Source organism: Melospiza georgiana, chromosome 1, assembly GCF_028018845.1.
Source record: "Melospiza georgiana isolate bMelGeo1 chromosome 1, bMelGeo1.pri, whole genome shotgun sequence".
Taxonomy (NCBI): domain Eukaryota; kingdom Metazoa; phylum Chordata; class Aves; order Passeriformes; family Passerellidae; genus Melospiza; species Melospiza georgiana.
In genome coordinates, this window is record NC_080430.1 from 112734752 (window position 1) to 112753196 (window position 18445).

At 39.8% G+C, this 18445-nt stretch overlaps 1 protein-coding gene across 1 annotated transcript in view; it reads right to left on the bottom strand.

Annotated features, from left to right (window-relative positions):
- The window catches only part of LOC131094433 (ethanolaminephosphotransferase 1-like), a 53973-nt gene that overhangs the window by 22919 nt on the left and 12609 nt on the right, over positions 1–18445 (bottom strand). Inside the window, exons 2-5 of the mRNA XM_058042066.1 lie at positions 18311–18379; positions 13496–13604; positions 11310–11384; positions 4326–4594 (exon numbers count right to left, since the gene is read on the bottom strand). Coding sequence (XP_057898049.1) covers positions 4326–4594; positions 11310–11384; positions 13496–13604; positions 18311–18379 — 522 coding nt within the window. The remainder of the gene's footprint in view (positions 1–4325; positions 4595–11309; positions 11385–13495; positions 13605–18310; positions 18380–18445) is intronic.

The following is an 18445-nucleotide window of genomic DNA, read 5'->3' on the forward strand; positions in this document are numbered from 1 at the left end:
GACTTTGAAAAATTTTACCTAAAAAGATGACTTTGCATTTAGATGTTACAGACAAATAACTAAAGGCACATGGAAGATTAATTAATTAAGAAAGGTTTGTGGGGAACCATAACCAAGTGGTTAAGAATGAAGCAGCCTGCTGCAGAAAAAGCCTGTGCACAGCAGGTTCTTCTGTTCAGATTTCCCATGGATACACCATGGGGCTTGCCTCAGATAACTGAGTATTGGGATCAGTTTCCAGCCCTGTCTGGAGGCAGCTTGAAGCAAACACCATGGTCTGGCCAGCACTGCTTCCTCACTGCTGCCACTTCTCTTAATTCAACAATTCCACTGTGCTCCAACTTTGGAATTAAGTAATAATACTTTTTCTTCACAAGAAAGGCTCTGCTTTCCACAGACACAGGGTTTTGTCTTTTCTATTAAAAGGAGGAGGTAGAAGTTTTTTCAAGATGTGATGTGCACTTGCATTGTTTGGGATTTCTCTGCCAGACCCTGAAACACTTGCTGCCACAATACATCCCTGGAAAAGGTCACATGGAATATATTTCAGCATGGATTTTGTAAATAAGCTTGTATTTTAAGCTTTTGTAAAAAAGAAAACCTGGTTTATGGCACCCATGAAAGAAACCTTCCCCAGTTTGACTGAAAGGAAGGAGAAAAGGAAGTCCTACAATGTTTCAGTTGCTAGGGGCATCGTGTACTTCCATTTCTTCAGAGTTCCAAGGCAGGCAGAGGGCTCTCCCAGAGGCTCTCAGTGGTACTGCCCAAAGCCATCAGGCAGAAGCAGCTGGGAAAGCATCTTAGACTGAACCCCTGGGGCTCAAGGACCAAGCACCCATCCCTTCAGGCACAACTCTCTCTATCTGTGGGATTTCTGGTCATTCTCTCCTTGCAGGGCAGGGGCTGGGCCACAGACAGCTGCCTGCTGCCTTTGGGATTTTGCTGCTTGTGCTTCTTCCGAGCCTGCTCCTCTTGGCTGGGGAGAGGGAGAGAAAGGAGAGTGGAATTGTCTGGGTCACTGCAGCTCTCACACAGCTCTTCACTTTAAAAGTCTTAATTAAGAATATAAAGGGTATCTCCTGTTACACTTAAGGCAGCACCAATGGAGCAGAGGTATCATTACATCATATTAAGGAAAAATTTGTTCCCCTCCTATGAACTCAACTGCAGTGGCTTATGAAAAGCAACAGCAGGATTAGGCAACTATTTCATTAGGGTAATATTAAATTCTCCAGAAAGAAAACAGATCTTTTTTTTAAAACAAAACAAGATGATCTCTGTGAAAATTAACATATGGCAAGAAGCCAGAAATGTTAATTTCTCAGGAAAGCTTTGTCTTTTATTTTTTTTTCCTCCAAGAAACTTAATTTGCAGATATTAGCTTTCTTTGGTTTGTTTTGTGACAAAAATTAAAGTCTTCATTTCCACAAGATGTATCTGAGGGAATTTCTCACAGATCATAGCAGAGATTAATTTTTTGCTTTTTCCTCAGACTTTTGGGGTTTCCAATAGGTGTGCTTACTCAAAAGTGTATAAAAATTGTCTAGATGCTATGATACAGAGGCTGCTCTCCCTGCACCTTTTTCTGCTACTCAGGAATCAGCACAGGATAGATCCTTGTGCAGGAGGGAGGAGAGACAGGAATAGCTTTCCCTGCTGCATTTGCTGCCACCTTGATTCTGGATCCTCAAACATAATGGTCCTCTGACCAAGCATCTCTCAGACACATTACAGCCATTTTTCAAGTTTACAAACCACAGCTTCCTGCAAATGATTGTCTGCTGTAATCAAAGCTAATTGGAGTGCCAATTACAGCCCAGCTAGCTTAATTGGGTTACCAGTTCTGATGAGTCATCAAGTCCCAGGAAAACGTGATGTGCATAATTCCCACAGATTTCCCTGTCTATAAGAAGGTATTTTTCACGAGGAACAGCAGCTCTTTCTCCAGCACAGCTGAGGCCGAGCCCGGGAGAGGGCTGAGTTTGCGTGCAGCAGAGCTGACTCAGCAGCAGCATCCTGGGAGCCTCATGCCAGATAACAGCTCATTAGGGTCATCAGTCCTGTCTGCATGCTGACAGTAACTACAGTAACTACAGTAACTACTGCTTTTCTTGAGTTCCTGGCTGCCAACGAGATTGAAAGCAAAAGCAGGGGACCAGACCACCTGAGTGTCTGACATGCCAGTGCAACAGCATTAAGTTGTAGGAGAAATTACTGAAGACAGGACAGAGAGGCACATTCCTGCAGCAATCCTATTCCTGCAGGAATGCTGTGGAGGAAATACTTAGCTAAACATTGTGAATCAGTCTGGAAGCAGCTAGTGAGTGCTTTCACACTCTCTGCTTCTAAATGTGACTGTGGGAATACCTGGCAGAGAAGCAATGGGGAAAAAAAACAGCAAGGGAAACATAACTTTTCTTACTCATCCTCAGCCATTTGCTATTGTCCCCAGTATCCTCCAAGTTACTGGAGATGAAGAGCTATCTTTAATAGAACACATATTATATGAATTTGATTAATGAGTTTACAAAACAAGAACAAATATTTAGGGGAAATAAGATCTTTTAAGAGACTAGTCAGTAGAACTGGGAAAAAATATTTTGTACTTTCTGGTGTATATGTAGTGTCTTTTGGACTAATGTAAAAATACCACCTAGAGCTACAAAGCTACAAAGCTTGCCTTCTCTTAGTTCATAGGCAATCACAACAGCTATTTTTTTACAGATGAGAAAACTGACATACAGAGATTTCAATAGTACAGTCTTCTACCAGCTGATGACTGTGCTAAAGAGCATCAAAAATCCTCACGTTTATAAGCTTATCACTTTGACTGTAACCAAGTCATCACAGAAGGCACTGAAAAGCAAGTGAGCAGGACAGCAGTTCAGCATCAGAGGGGAACAGGAAACAGCACTTGTTAGCACCTTGCATCCCAGTTAATCAAAGCAGTTTACAAACTTTACTGATATTCAGCCTCACCACAAATCTGTCAGGCAGGGAAATATTAAAAACAGGGCCACAGGCACAGGTCACTAACAGAGTTATCAGTACTGCTCTGCTAGTTGATACCCACTCCCAGATTTTACCACTAAAACAGTTTGGATGCTCCAGTGATCCAGCAGAGCTTTCTGAACATTCACACGTACAGTGATCATCTGAGAAACCAGTGAAACAGGCTTGAACACAGCTACTCCTCTCCTGCTGGAAGAACTTCAGGGAGAAGCCTTACAGACATGGCTGAAACTTGCAGACCAGCTGGCTGCCTAATGTCTTAGTCCTGAGCCAACTCCTTCTCCCAAAACCTATTTTCTAGGGGACAACACAGATGCACCACAGCTGGACCACCATCTCTGAGTTGTTCTCAAACCACTGGATTCTGATTATGTTTACAGCATTACATCTGCAGCCATTAATTTGAATACTGAATTTCCATTGAAACACATATTTGAGTATTTGTCAAACTTATTTTCAATTATTTGGCTGTACCTTTCATCTCGTTCCTGTAACAGGAAGCTCAGAAGACTGACTGTGCTCTTCAGGCTGCAAACCTTGGCTACCTGAGACACAGATAAGCCAGCCCACAGGGGTGCTGGGCCTTTGGAAGTGCACTGAGCTTGTTAATACTGCTACTCATCTGTGCACTGAGGACACCATTCACTCTGGTGCCCTGGGCATGATTTCTGAAGATGTTCACCAGGCTGAAAACCAGACAAGAACTCAGCTGATGATGGCTGTGGGCTGATAAGTAATTGACCTTGCTGAATGTCTATGACTTTTTGACGTCCATGACGACTGACTTGTTTTTCAAAGGTAGAACTCACTTGGCAACAGTTACTGCTCTCTGCATAGGTACAGTGCTGTTTCCATTACCTCATTTGTTATAAAATGCAGTAGAATTGAGAAAGTCTGGTAGTGTATAACTGTGTAATTACTGTTAATAGATACTACTTGGACTAATTCACATCATGGTATTGGGGGGAAAATAGCTTGTGGCTTCAGATAGCATAGTAATATTTGTTAATACCACAAATCAAATGCAGTTAAATGACATTCTCATGGGCACTGTCTGGCTGCTAGGCTTGCTGCAAGCCTTTTTCTCCTGCACAGCAATGAATTACTGATGCTGACAATTTGCTCAAGAGCAGCCCTTTATTGCAAATGCAGAAAATATTTCTGAATTACTTCTAGGGTTTTGTAATTTCACATATTTCGATATCTCAGCCAAATATATTCGCCTTGAACTCTATTTTTCTATTGCTTTAATATTATGAAAACAATTACATAGTTAAAAAACCAAAACCAAAACAGGGATGATAAATACTTACCACTTGGCTTATATCATATCCCCAAGGAAGAAAAAGAACTCCTGTGTTATATTTCTCCCAGTGTGAGCACATGAAGTTAAACAGGACAATGCTTAAATATATATACATTGTATATACAGAAACTCCACTCTTCCCATTGTCACGGGAACAGACAGAAAAAAAGGAAAGCACAAAAATGGAGGTAGCCCAGCTATCCAGCCCATGGTCAAATAGCTCTCCCAGGGGAGTACTGGACTGAGTCCTTCGAGCATGTTTCCCATCTATGGAGTCTAGAAGGATTGAGAAAGGAAGAGAAACAAAGAATTAGAGCACAACAAAAGCAGTAGCTTTCTCCAAAACAATTCACCACTGCCATATATAATGTACAGGAAAATTACACTGATGACAGCAAAGTGAAGCACAACAGCCCCCTCAACACCAACAGGTTACAACCGCTCATAAAATAATTGCTCCAGATATCAAGTAATTTTTGTGTCCTTACCTCAGCTCTTAAACTAAATGCCACTTCCTTCATGAGTTTTAGAAAGACACTCATAATTAACTGCCCCCAGTGCTCTTGGAACCTTTTTACATCAGTTTCAATTAGTTTCAAGTGCTAAAATGTGTCCATAGAGCTTTTTGTCCATCCATTGGTGTTGTGGACCCTCTGAGCCTTCAGACCTCTTGTGGGGTGGATGCCTAAGGCATTTTAAGTTCCTTGATGCTCAATACCTTAATAACTAACAGTTACATGGCAGCTTAAAGGAGCAAATTTCACAAAATTTATTTGTATTTGTGCTTACATGTATTTTAAAGTGTTTTTCAGTTTTCATACAAGAGTGTTCAAATGGCCAAAAAGGCCAATGGCATCCTGGCCTCCCCCAGAAATAGTGTGGCCAGGAGGACCAGGGCAGTGATTGTCCCCCTGCACTTGGCACTCGTGGGGTCACACCTTTAATCCTGTGTTCAGTTCTGGTCCCTTCACTACAAGGAGGACATTGAGGTGCTGGGGTGTGTCCAGAGAATGGCAACAGAGCTGGGGAAGGGTCTGGAGCACAAGTGTGATGAGGAGCGTCTGAGAGAGCTGGGGTGGTTTAGCCTGGAGAAAAGGAGGCTCAGGAGTGACTTTATCACACTCTACAACCACCTGAAAGGAGGTTTTAGTGAGATGGGGGTCAGTCTCTTCTCCCAGGTACAAGAAGACACGGTCCCAGGTCACACCAGGGGAGGTTACATTGGACATTAGGAAAAATTTCTACACAAAGATGGTTATCAGGCATTGGAACAGGCTGCTCAGGTAAGCTGTGGAGTCATCATCACTGGAGGTATTTAAAAGGTGTGAAAGTGAGGCACCTGAGGACATGGTTTAGTGGTGAACTTGGCATTGGATTAATAGTTGGATTTGATGACCTTAAAGGTCTTTTCCAACATGCATGATTATATGATTCTAAGAATGCGTTACAGTTCAGGTGCATTATGTGTTCATCACTTTTTGTACTTGGGTGCATAGAAAATGATCCAGCACTGTACAGGACCTTACTCTGGGGATGTAGTTGGACAATATGGTTTGAGTTGATCTGATAGTTCTCTGCTGTTGAACAGGGTGACCTGCAGCCTGTTCAGCTGGTGGAAAGACAGCAAACATTATGTTTTCTCCTGGGTCACTGAATTGGTACTGTGAATGGTACAAAATGCAAGGGAGATGGCGCAAGGGAGGGCTGGTGAACACAAGGAGGAGAAAGGTGGTCTAGCAGCTGTAACATTTCTTAGTTGTAATGTCAAACCATATCCTTAGTCTCTTCTCTGAGACTGTGCAGGTGAAAAATAGAACTATTTTCCTCTTGAAGTTACATGTAAACTTGCAGGATGAACCTCTTATGAAAAAGTACACAGAACAAACCCTACAGATTACTTGATTTTGTCTTGAATCTCAAAATAAAATGGAGATGCTTTTCTATTTGATATTACTTGGAAGGTGCTATAGCTAACAATTATTAGCTATTGATAGCATTAATAACCCAAAACTGATGAGGAGCACATCTCAGCAGAGTGAGACCAAAGACACCACAGCTGCTGTAGATCATACGCTACTTACTTCTCTGGATTATTTGGCAGTACTGTGAGTTTTGTTTAATGTAAATATACTTCAGGGACCTAAACCAGGAAAAGATGGGATTTCATTTTGTACAGATTTTAGACTATATCTCTATTGTAATATCCAAACAGCTGTGATATATCCCCTGCTCAAACACAAATCTCTTGAGACAGTTCTCAGAACTCAAAAACTTAAATATCTCATAGAGGATTTCAAATATAGCTTGCCTCCTAGAGACTCATTCTCTCTCTATTAACATTTCCATTGAATTTTCAGCATCTTACTGAAATGTGCAGAAAGAAAACTATATAAGCTTGAGGTTACTTGAAAGGTGTTGCAATAGAATTAGAAATTCTTCCATCCACTGAACAATATCTCTGAAACCTTAGCAGCAAATAAAGATATAAGCAATCCTAAAGAGTTTGTGGTGTTTTATATTCCAAGAACACCTATCCCAAATCAGACAGGATTCAGGTACACAGGTGTTACTTATTTAAAAATAAGAATGTGAGAACATTTGTCTGTTTATAAATTTTACATTGTCACACAAGTATATAGATACTAAAATATGTACCTCACAGTGAAAACTGGTTTTCATTTTGCAAGAACTTGGTTTTTCTAAAAAGAAGCTTATAGTATTGTCCTAAAATACAGTACTTCTAATTATAATGGTCATGGAAAAAAATACAGCAAGTATAGGACACATACATCAAACCGGATTTTCAGAAATCCTTAACCACATTTTCCATGTAGTTTCATTAGCTTTTTAAAAGACTGAAAATATTTTCTGGCTTAGGTTTCAGTTTGAAATAATCCATGCCAACAATGGCGTGTGTTCATTGGTTAACATACGCTGTCTCACACTTCCATTGCTTTAGAATTCTTATATTATGACTTTGTCTCACAAAGATTCATAAATACTCCATTTTATAAAGTTTATATAACTTTTAAAGAGTGGAAGTCAAAGTACCAGCAAAAGCACTCCATTTCATGGGAAGGAAATGATCCCAAACCTCCTTAAAAAAGCAGGAGGGATGGAGAGCAGCATGTTAGGGAATTTGGAGAGAGTAACTGTGTCATTAAAATAAGCTGAGAAAGATTACAGTTGCATATTTAGTTAGTTATTATGGTTCTTTGCAGTCTTCCAGAGGGAAAACTTTGGCCATGCAAAATTAAATCTCCGACTAAATATTTAATGAAGTGGCTTGGACAGCAAACATAAAAATCTACATATATATTAGTTCATTATAGCTTTGACTGTCAACATCATATTCCTTGCCATCCAAGTATTAGGAACTACAAGCTTCACTGGAAAAAACCAACTACATTAAAAATCTCAGAAGCTGAACTTCCCGTGAGCCTTCTGGGGTGCCATACAGTAACAGTTCCAATATGTAATTCCAATTTATGAAGCAATAGCCACTTCATTAAATTCCATACAATGACATAAAAAAATGGTTTTCACAAAAGAAACCACTGCTTCTGACTACAGAGAGCCGCTAGAGAAATCTGAGTAGTAGTCACCTTCAAGGGATTGTTGTCCCATTGCTTTTTATGGTACAAATACAAAGAAATTCTGGACAAAAAGATTTTGGCATCATCTCGCCAACTGAATAGAAATGCCAAGGTATGTACAATGCAGGGGGAGAGATCTGCTCAAGGGGACACCCCAGGTCAATCAAGATGGCTCTGCATGCATTGGTCTGATTCCAAAAGTGGTCAGCCCCTCTGCACAGCTCTGCATGTATAACACACCTGTATATTGCCTGAGCATCCCAAATATGGCACACAAATATATGGCTGCACTGCAATGGCCTTACCAGAAACAGCTCCAAGGAGAGGGGACATTTAGAATCAATTAAGGTTGAAAAGGACCTCCAAGATCATTGAGTTCAATCTCTGACTGAATACTGCCATGTCAACTAAATCATAATGCTAAGTGCCATGTCCAGTAGTTTCTTGAACATTTTCCAGGGATGGCGATTCCACCACCTTCCTGGGCAGCCCATTCCAAGGCTTAACCATCCCTTCAGAGAAAAACTTCTTCCTGATGTCACACAGGAACCTCCCCTGGCACAGCTTGAGGTTATTTCTTTTGTCCTGTTGATTGTTGTCTGGGAGAAGAGACCAATCCCCACCTCACTGCAGCCTCCTTTCAGGTGGTTGGAGAGCAATAAGATCATCCCTGAGCCTCCTTTTCTCCAGACTTAACATCCCCAGCTCCTTCAGCTGCTCCTCCTAAGATTTGTGCTCCAGACTCTTCCCCAGCTCTGTTGCCCTTCTCTGGACACATTCCAGCACCTCAATGTCCTTCTTGTAGTGAGGGGCCCAGAATTGAACACAGGATTCAAAGTGAGACCTCACCAATGCTGAGCACAGAGGCCCTGATCCTGCTGGCCACATGATTTCTGGTGGAGGCCAGGATGCCATTGGTGTTTTTGGCCACCTGGGAACACTGGCTCAATGTTAGCCACTGACAACCACCACCCCCAGGTCCTCTTCCACTGAGTCACTTTCCAGCCACTCTTCCTCCAGCCTGTGGTACTGCCTGGGGTTGTTGTGACCCAGGCACAGGACCCAGCACCCGGCCTTGTGGAACCTCACACTCACACCATTGGCCTCACCCCATTGATCCAGCCTGTCCAGATCCCCACGCAGAGCCTCCCTGCTCTCCAGCAGATCAACACTCCCACCCAACTTGGTATCATCTACAAACGCACTGAGGGAGCACTCAATTCCCTCATCCAAATAATTTAAAAAGATATTAAACAGGTTTGATCCTCTGGCTGTCCCGCATGTGCTGCATAAGGACACTAAAGATGATCTGCTCCATAACCTTCCCAGACACTGAGGTCAGGCTGACAGGCCTGTAGTTCCCCAGATCCTCCTTCCAACCCTTCTTGCAGGTGGGCATCACACTGGCCAGTCTCCAGTTCTCTGGTTGACCAGGACTGGTGACAAATGCTGGAGAGTGGCCTGGCTCTTCCACCAGCTCCCTCAGTACCTGGTGTGGATCCCATCTGGCCCCATGGACTGGTGAATGTCAGCTGGCATAGCAGGGCACTGCTGCTCCCTCCTGGATCCCAGCAGGGCACTGTCTGTCCCTCCTGGATCACAGCAGGGCACTGTCTGTCCCTCCTGGATCCCAGCAGGGCACTGTCTGTCCCTCCTGGATCACAGCAGGGCACTGTTCTGCTCCCTGTCCCTCCCTACCAGCTCAGGCCGCGTGCCTGGAGGGTGTTGGGTCTCTCTGTTGAAGACTGAGGCAAAGAAGGCATTGAGTACCTCAGCCTTTTCCTCATCTTTGGTTACAATGTTCCCCTTTGCACCCAATAAAGGATGAAGATTTTCCTTGGCCCTCTTTTTGTTGTTAATGTATTTATAAAAACACTTTGTATTATCTTTGACAATATTGACAGCATGGAGTTCAAGCTGAGCTTTCACCAATCCAGTTTTCCCTCTACAAGACCTGATGACATCCTTGTACTCTTCTTTAGTTGTCTGCCCCTATTTCCCAAGTTTATAAACTCTTTTTTTTTTCTCTCCAAGTCCAGTGAAAACTCCCTGTTCAGCCAGGCCAGTCTTCCCTGATGGCTCATCCTTGGGCACCTAGGGATAGCCTGCTCCTGTGCCTATAAGATTTCCTTCTTTAAATGTGTCCAGCCTTCCTGGGCCCTTATTACACAGAACTGTGCAGTCCTTTAAATATATTACCTTTAGTCTCCCCAAAAAATAACTCCATTGCACCGTGGTGTGGAAAGTCTAGTTTGGAACAAGACACCTTTGGAAGAGAAAACAAAAAAGCCACACAAATGTGGATCTCACTTCCAGGTCAGCAAAATTTCAGAACTGTCTTCACACCACTGCACAGCAAGGTGCAGTCTACCTTAAAATACACTCAGGGCACAGAATGAAGTAGTAAAAATAGAATCTGAAACTGAGATGTAGGTGTTATGGGAGAAAAACAGCAAGAGGAAAGAAAAAAATATATACTTATTTCTATAAGAAGCTCGGGCCTGTCATCACATCTGTCATCACCACCTCTCCTGACACACTCCTTAAGCACTGAAGTGCCTAACAGTTTCCTTTTTTCTGCTTTGTCCTTTATTTTTCCTATTTCTTTGAAAGCACCCTCTGCTAATTCTGATGTCTGAGCTTCTCAGAATGTCATCATCAAGGGACAAAGATTTTTATGAAACCAAAGAGCTCTCCCATAGAAGAGACTCTCCTGTGAAGAAGGCTGAGAGAGTTGGGGTTCTTCACCCTGGAGAAGAGAAAGCTCCAGGGAGTGCTTCGAGCAGCTTTCCAGCACCTAAAGGGGCTACAGGAGAGCTGGAGAGGGACTTTTGTCAAGGGCATGTAGGGATAGGACAAAGGGGAATGGGTTCACTGAAAGAAGGTAGGTTTAAATTTTAGGTACTAGCAAGCAAATCTTTACTGTGAGGAGGGTGATTGGGGAGGCACTGGATTGGGTTGCCTGGAGAAGCTGGGAATGTTCCATCCCAGTGTGTTCAAGGCCAGGTTGGATGGGGCTCTGGGCAACCCGATCTAGTGGAAGGTGTCCCTGCCCTTGGCAGGGGGATTGAAACCAGACTGCTGCTGTATAATGATTTCCATTGTTCCTCTAAAATAATTTGAACATTCAAGAGGGATAAGAGTTACTGTAATAGAGCCTCTAATATATTAGACCTCTTAAGATGCTAGCTTGGGTTTAAGTCTGATAAACATTTTTATTTTGTGTTGTGGTTTGAGGTTTTTTAGTTAGTTTTTTTTTAATCTAAGAGAACTCTTTTGGAAAGAGGTCAGTAATTTATCCACAATGCCTCCTTATCTCAGAATCATCACTAGTGAATTTGAAGACAAAATTACATGAAAATGTCAGACATGCAAATTATTTCACTGTACATTACCTAAAGCATAAGCACAAAAGGTGGTAAAAGCACTGAACAGCCACACCCAGGTGGGAACAAGTCCAGGACTGGTACCTGAAAAAAAATAGGGTAGAGAGTCAGGGTAACAGGGGTTAACATCAAAGAAATCCAGCAAGATATGCACACAGATACAAACTAGCTGCCACTGATTAACACACTGCATCAAACAGATGGAAATATTTGAGTCTGACCTTCAGGCACTGGTGAGCTCTATGAAAGAAGCACTGAGCAGGCTTGAATGTGTTTCCACCGTAAAGGACAAAAGGTAACAGAGAGGTTTTTTGGTACTGAAATGACTCTAGTATTGCACAAAACAATGATAGCAACTAGGCAAAATAGTCCCAGGTCATGGGAAAACTATCCATTGAAAAATTAGTAATGTTCATGTAATATATAGGAAAAAAAGAAGTTTTCAAGCATTATTATCAGTACCAGTCTGGGGTTTGTGTAGCACTCTTACCACACAGATCTGAACAGGAAGTTTTTGTCCTTAGGCTAGCAGAAATACTAGCACCCCTTTTGTTTTTTCAGTGAGAAAAAGGAAAAGATAGTTGAATTGGACAGAGCCCAGAGTTCTGTTCTTGCTCTGCTGACAGCATTAATCCAAGGTTATCATTGCTCCTTTAAAGAAATCAATCCTTTTTCCAAAGAGACTTCTATTTAACTTAAACATCACCCAATACTACATCAACACTAAACAACTGTAAATGCAAAGTCCTCTCAGGTTTCTGCCATTTGGCACCAAACACAGGGAATTCCTGCATACAGAGCTGTGTCCTTGTCTGAAAGATGCCAGGAGATGCCAGCACCTAAAGCAGTGCCCTGACCACCTTTCTCTCAGTGCCTCATCTTCCCATTCTGAAAGCAAAGATGACAATTCCTGACTCTTAGCTGCAAATCTGCAAACTGTACCATGAAAACCAACTGTGCAGGAAATTAAATTTTTTATTTCTGATCCTAGGTATAGGATTGATATATGATACTCCAAAGGCCCTTTAGGTTGCGTGGAAGTTTTCCATCAACTGAGAAATGATGGGGACTGTTCCCATGCAGACTCAGGAAGAGCTTGCAAACTACACATACAGGTCTCAACTCTAAGAGACTTAATCACCATTTCAAATGTCTTCAAATTCCATGTATATCTACTGAGAATGTGCCAAGATAACATCATCTCATTAAAAAGATCTGTTCTGGATGTTCTTTTATTACAGGGCTGAGTAAATATCACCTACATTGATAAAAAAGCACCAGGTGCTCAAGAACGAGGTCAGACAACTGTATAACAAGCTGGTCCTGAAAATGCAACTTTTGAACCAAAACTGCTAACAAGTATCTCTGCCTCTAGAATTGCTATGATAAATCTACAACAACTCACACCAAAGTCCACCTCCTGAAGCTAACCACAGGTATAACAAAATAAAGACAGCTAAATGTAGTTGTTTCAGGAAATAAAAGTGCTATCTTCACTGAATTGCCTAGTTTAAAGAAAATCTAACCCTTTAATCTATCTATTTATCTGTATCTATATCTATTTATCTATTTTACATATTAATCACCTAGAAGATTCTTACTACCTTTTGTGGGCTCCAATAGCTGGTCTGAGAAGCCCAAACCAAACATGCCCCACACTCAGGAGCAATTAGATACAAAAAAATTCTGACTTGGTCTTCAATGAGGAGCAAGCATGGACTTGGACTTCAAAAGTCATAATTTGAAGAGACATTTATTTAGAAACTATGTTTTTGTCTAGAAGCAGTCTTGAATAGGGGGTGTGAATAGTGGAGAAATGAAAGGGAAGTTAACTCTTTCAGGTATTAGTTTAGGTATTAGGAAATGTGAAATCAATGAAAATGTTATGAAGAATATTCAAGTGGATTTTGGCTGCATATTGAAACCCTGGAATAAACTTTAAATAAAATGAGATCTTACCAGAGACTTCAAGCAGCATATGCTGACACCCATTTTAGGGATAAAATTAAATTAGATTTTTCAGTAAAATGAACTAAATTTATAATGCTATGTGTGAGGTGGATTCTCCTATCTGCACCTATAGAAGCCTTACTAGGGGAATAAGTAGAAGATTTAAGTGTCTGATACCTCCCTGTAACAGTCAGAATTATAAGCAGTTCAATAATTCTGAAAAATTACAACATGAACATATTTACCTGAGGCAGTGTAGTCCCAGTCATAAAAAGATATTAAAAAATAATTAAATAAAATCATGACAAATCCAGAGAATGTTAACAGGTTGGGAGCAATCCACAAAGGCACTATCTGTTAAAAAATGAAAGGAAAAAAATTAGAAAAATTGTATTTCAAATTGTACATCTTATTTTAATAAAATACTTTCTATCAGGAAAGAAGCTTTTATATGACATCAGCAATATTCAGATTTGTGTATATTTCCCCACTTTCAAATCAAAACACAGTTTTAATTTCTGAAATTTATTTTCAAACACAATCCTTTTGCCTGATTGCTGTGACTGCGGTAAGAATTATATTTTCAAAACATTGTACTCCCTTTAAAATTAAGGGAGTTGTACATTATCCTCATTCATCCAGCTCCCAAGGAAAGCCTTCTGTGATCAGCTGTATCAGAGCTGAAAGAAGGCTGCAGCACCCCGGTGTGGTAATTCAGCATCCACGTGGCAGGTTTTTTTAAGCATTGTATTCCCACACTATAACAAGTAAAACTCTTCTTCCAAAGTATGTGAATAATTTCTCACTCCAAACATCAACTAAATCAGACCCTGAGTGCATTACACTTTTAGATTCAGCAATCTCCCCATTACTAGCATCTCCCTACTCTCTAGATAGTAACTTTCTGACAGGGTCTCCCTCTTTATTCATCAATTATTAACACTCCATTAATTCACTTTACTTTGGACGGTGCTGAAAAGGACTCCCTGCCTTCACCTAGACCTCTTTGTCCCGGTAATCATTCTCAGGCATTCATTCCCTGTGGCTTTAAGGTGCTCCTTACACTGCAAAAGGAATCCCTTTTGAAAATCCTCTTCCCAAGTAACACAGTTTCTCCAGAATATTTTTTTTAAATAGCCTACACAGCTTCGACATGATTTTTAGACAGAACATATTTGCAGAAATACTAAGTATCAACCATTACCATCACTCAAACACATTATCAATATATATAAAACACAAAAATACTGGAGGCTTATAATGAAATTATTTGGAGTGTCTAAGGATTCAAAATGTATATAAAGGACTTCAACACTATAAAATAGTATAAGAAAATATTAAAGAAAATCAAATCGAATAATTCCTGATACTAACAGCAATAGTATATTTGAATATACTATAGTATATTTATACTATAATATATTGTATACCATAACTGTACTAACAATAGTTTTGAAATCAAATGTTTTGTTAATATCTCTGGACTAGCTAGATGAACAGACAGATGAATACATATTAATTTATTCTATCTAACTACTTCATTTACTTAAATTTACTTTTAAAATCTGAATGCTTTGACTGATCAACTATCCTGACTAGATTATCTTTTTGAACTATAGAGTAATTTGTAATATTCAGGAGAAATTGTGAAAACCAATGTTGTACAGACTAAGTGTACACTTCCAAAAACCAGGTTAGAGTTCCTGAACGCTTTTCCATTATGTTTCTTAGATATTTTCTGTAATAACATAGGGAAAACTATTATATCTGATATTTGTTCCCTTATTAGCAGGACTTTATCACTGATTTTTAAAACACTGTATGTCAGCTCTCATGGTATTTAAAATACACCATGGAATGCATACAGCAATGATGTAAAAAGAATGTAACATATCCATCATTCTGAGTGCTCAAAAGGGCAAATCAAAACCTCCAAGAGAAGGGACAGCAAATGTCCCCTGAAATTCCTTTTGGAGAGCATCTAAGGAGGAACTATTCACTACATGGTCTCCCTTTCTTGCACTGACTGCATGCTCAGCAATAGCTGCACATCTCCCAGCTTTGCTGCCTGAGGATGCAGAAGATGCATCTCCTCTGGGATTTATCTGGTACCTCTGACCTTCCATGAAATAAGAAGTACAGACACTGAAAAAAAAATCTAAATTTGTCTCTTTTAATCTAGATCATAGATCAAAAGAGTGCTTTAAGACACTATGGATGAAATGTTTACATGGATCTACATGCATAAACTGACTGCTTTTTTCTGGATGATTCATAAGGATTGTTGACAATCAAATCAAGTGGGGCACCACAAATGTCTGCTTTCTAATTAGGCTCATCATTCCAAATAGTCACAATGTCATTTTAAGTTATTACAGGAAATAATTCATGCTTCCATGGTGTGAACTTGAAGAAGTTATTTTAACCCACTTTCTCACAAACTGTGTAATTTAAGAAGGAAACTTTCAAAGGTTTTTCAACTTGTTATAGTTGCAATCCCTTTGGCTAACAGACACATCATGAAAAACTGTTGCAGGAGTTGTGTCCTCAGGAAAACAGACTCTCCTGCAGCTAAACCCTTAAGCGTGTTCTTTTGATCCTTACTGAACCTAATCTGTCTAGGTATTTGGAAAGTATTCCAGTTGCAAAATTCCTTTTGTTATATTTAATGCTCCTTATCTTTTTAGTTGGCATTACACCACCATCACCCTATTTCATAATTAGAAAATCACAGGGTGTTCAAGATTAACTTCTTACACACCTTGGAAAGATAGAGACTGAATTTATTAGTATGCTATAGAAGGATGAGCTGCAATCTTTATTGTCTAATTAACAGCCAGTAGAGGTCTAATACATCAATGTGCTACATGATTAATACAACTGGAGGTGCCATGGGGCAAATCACATCTGCTCTCTGGCAAAACCCTTGCGTGCTTGAACCTTTTAAAAAACTCTTAGTTCCATGAAGTATTAACTGATTTCTGTTTCTCTGGGTCTAGCCATTCATTCTAAAAGCCTTAATACAAACAGCAAATGCTTTAATACAGCAATTATTTGGATAATAAACGGTAAAGTACACATTTATACAATGCTCTGTTCAAACTTCACTAGGTCACTTGAGACCACTAAAATGCTGCTCTTGCCCAATTCTGCTGATAAAATCAAAGTTCATAAAGGGAACAGAGGGGAGTTTAATTGATTTCAGTGATACTGGGATACACCTGTGTATTCCAGTGGGATTTCCTCCTTTTCCCCTCATTGTCCTGCATCCCCACCAGAGATAAATGAGCTGGGTTATAACAATATGTTTTCAGCTCACAAATTCACATATTTTTAATGTCAAGTTCTTCTTAATTTCTTATAACACAGGAAGTACATTTTACAATGAATATGCTAATGACTTATAACATAGGAAACACATTTTCCAATGAATTCTGGTTGTGGAATACAGAGAAACTTGTGTTGCCATTAGGATTAAACAGGCATATGAAAGACAAGACCAGAATCTCAAGCCATTGTTCTCATGAGTTGGTTTTTCTTTTTACTTGGCTCAGTGAATTTAAGGTTGCCTTTTTTCAAACTCCTCTAGGATCTAGTAAAAATAGTCCACATGGAATTTTTATTGTCACCAGTTTAGAAACTAAAAAAATAATTAATTCATATCTGAGAATGGATGTAACAGGATGTCTAAAGTGAGTGAAGGAACTTCTCCCAGTCATCAAGATGCACACTTGTACTGCCCAATTTTGAATGAACATAGTAAAAACATTCTTTTAAAATTCTTTGAAAATTATCCCAATTTCCTTACTGCAATGCATTGTTCAGGAACAAAACCATTATAGCAACTTGCATTCCTACTGATACTTTACAACAATTATAGTGTGGCTAGGCTATATGGGAACATTCAATAATGCTGTTCTTCTTCTGGTAAAATGCTGCAACTACTAGGATAAATTATCTGCAAAGGAAGTTTTGCATTGACAACACTCCCCCTTCAGTCTGACAGCAGATGAATACTCACCCATCTCCTAAACCAAAGGGCAAGTGCACAGTAAAGCCTCTACTCATCTCCCATGCCAGAGTGCTGGAGGGACATTTTGCTTCATTGTTTTCCTCAATATTATGATGGGAATAAAACAAAGCCTATGAATTGAATTACTGAGGTCAGTGTCACATCTTTGAATTTCTTTTTTCTCATCCCATGTTCAAGTTGTATTTTAATTCTTCAGCTGTGTCATATGAACACTTTCCATGAAATTACTTTGAGGCTATGAATTAGGAATTATGATTTTCCTGCCATATCAAGAATAATCAACACCCTGATCATATATATCCTTTTTTTGTTAGTACAAAGGTTAATTTTCAAGTCTGCTCCAATCTAAACATTTCCTGTAATGAGGCAGACGCAGAAGTCAGTGCTTCCTTGGAGATCAATAAAGTTCATATTTATTTGAGATACAGCTTGCTTTTTTTCTTTTTTTTCTTTTTGCCAACAGCAGCATAACTGGCTGTGAGTGGTTTATTTTTAAAAACTGCAGATTGCAATGCATTCAAGAGATGGCATCTTCCAATCGTTATGGTGATCATGGTAACCACTCTCATTTTCAGCTTCTGCGAGGAACGCCCGGCTGTCTCAAGCAAGGCCCCTCGGGAGAAAATGAGACAGTGCTTGCATAAAATCATATGCACAGCACAGAGAGAGAGCCATGCTGTTGTTAGGCAGCATATGCTGCACAAAAATAATCTGTACTATGTAAAACCATCCATGTCTGCAAAGCTGTTTAATGAAAGATATAATAATGAAAGATGCAAAAAAGGAATGGATGCCTTTTCTACAGCAATCAGAAAAAAACAAAACAAGCCCTTTCTTTCTAAAAAGAAGATCTCAAAACAACACACTCACCTTAAACACAGCTAAATATCCTGCAACATTTTTCTTTTATCAGATGTCTTAATTTCAGCTTTATTGATTAATATGTATTTTTAAATGAAAGTACACACTATATTTAAAACAAATTCTTACATTAAAATGTTGTGTTTTTATTAAATGAAATTCTTACCTTAATAATTTTATTCCAGATGGGCTGCATAATATACACAGATAAAGGATTTGTATCCACAGCACTGTACTGTGAGGAAGAAGCAAGCATGTTAAACAAAGCACTGAACAATGGCTATTTTTATATGTCCTTCAG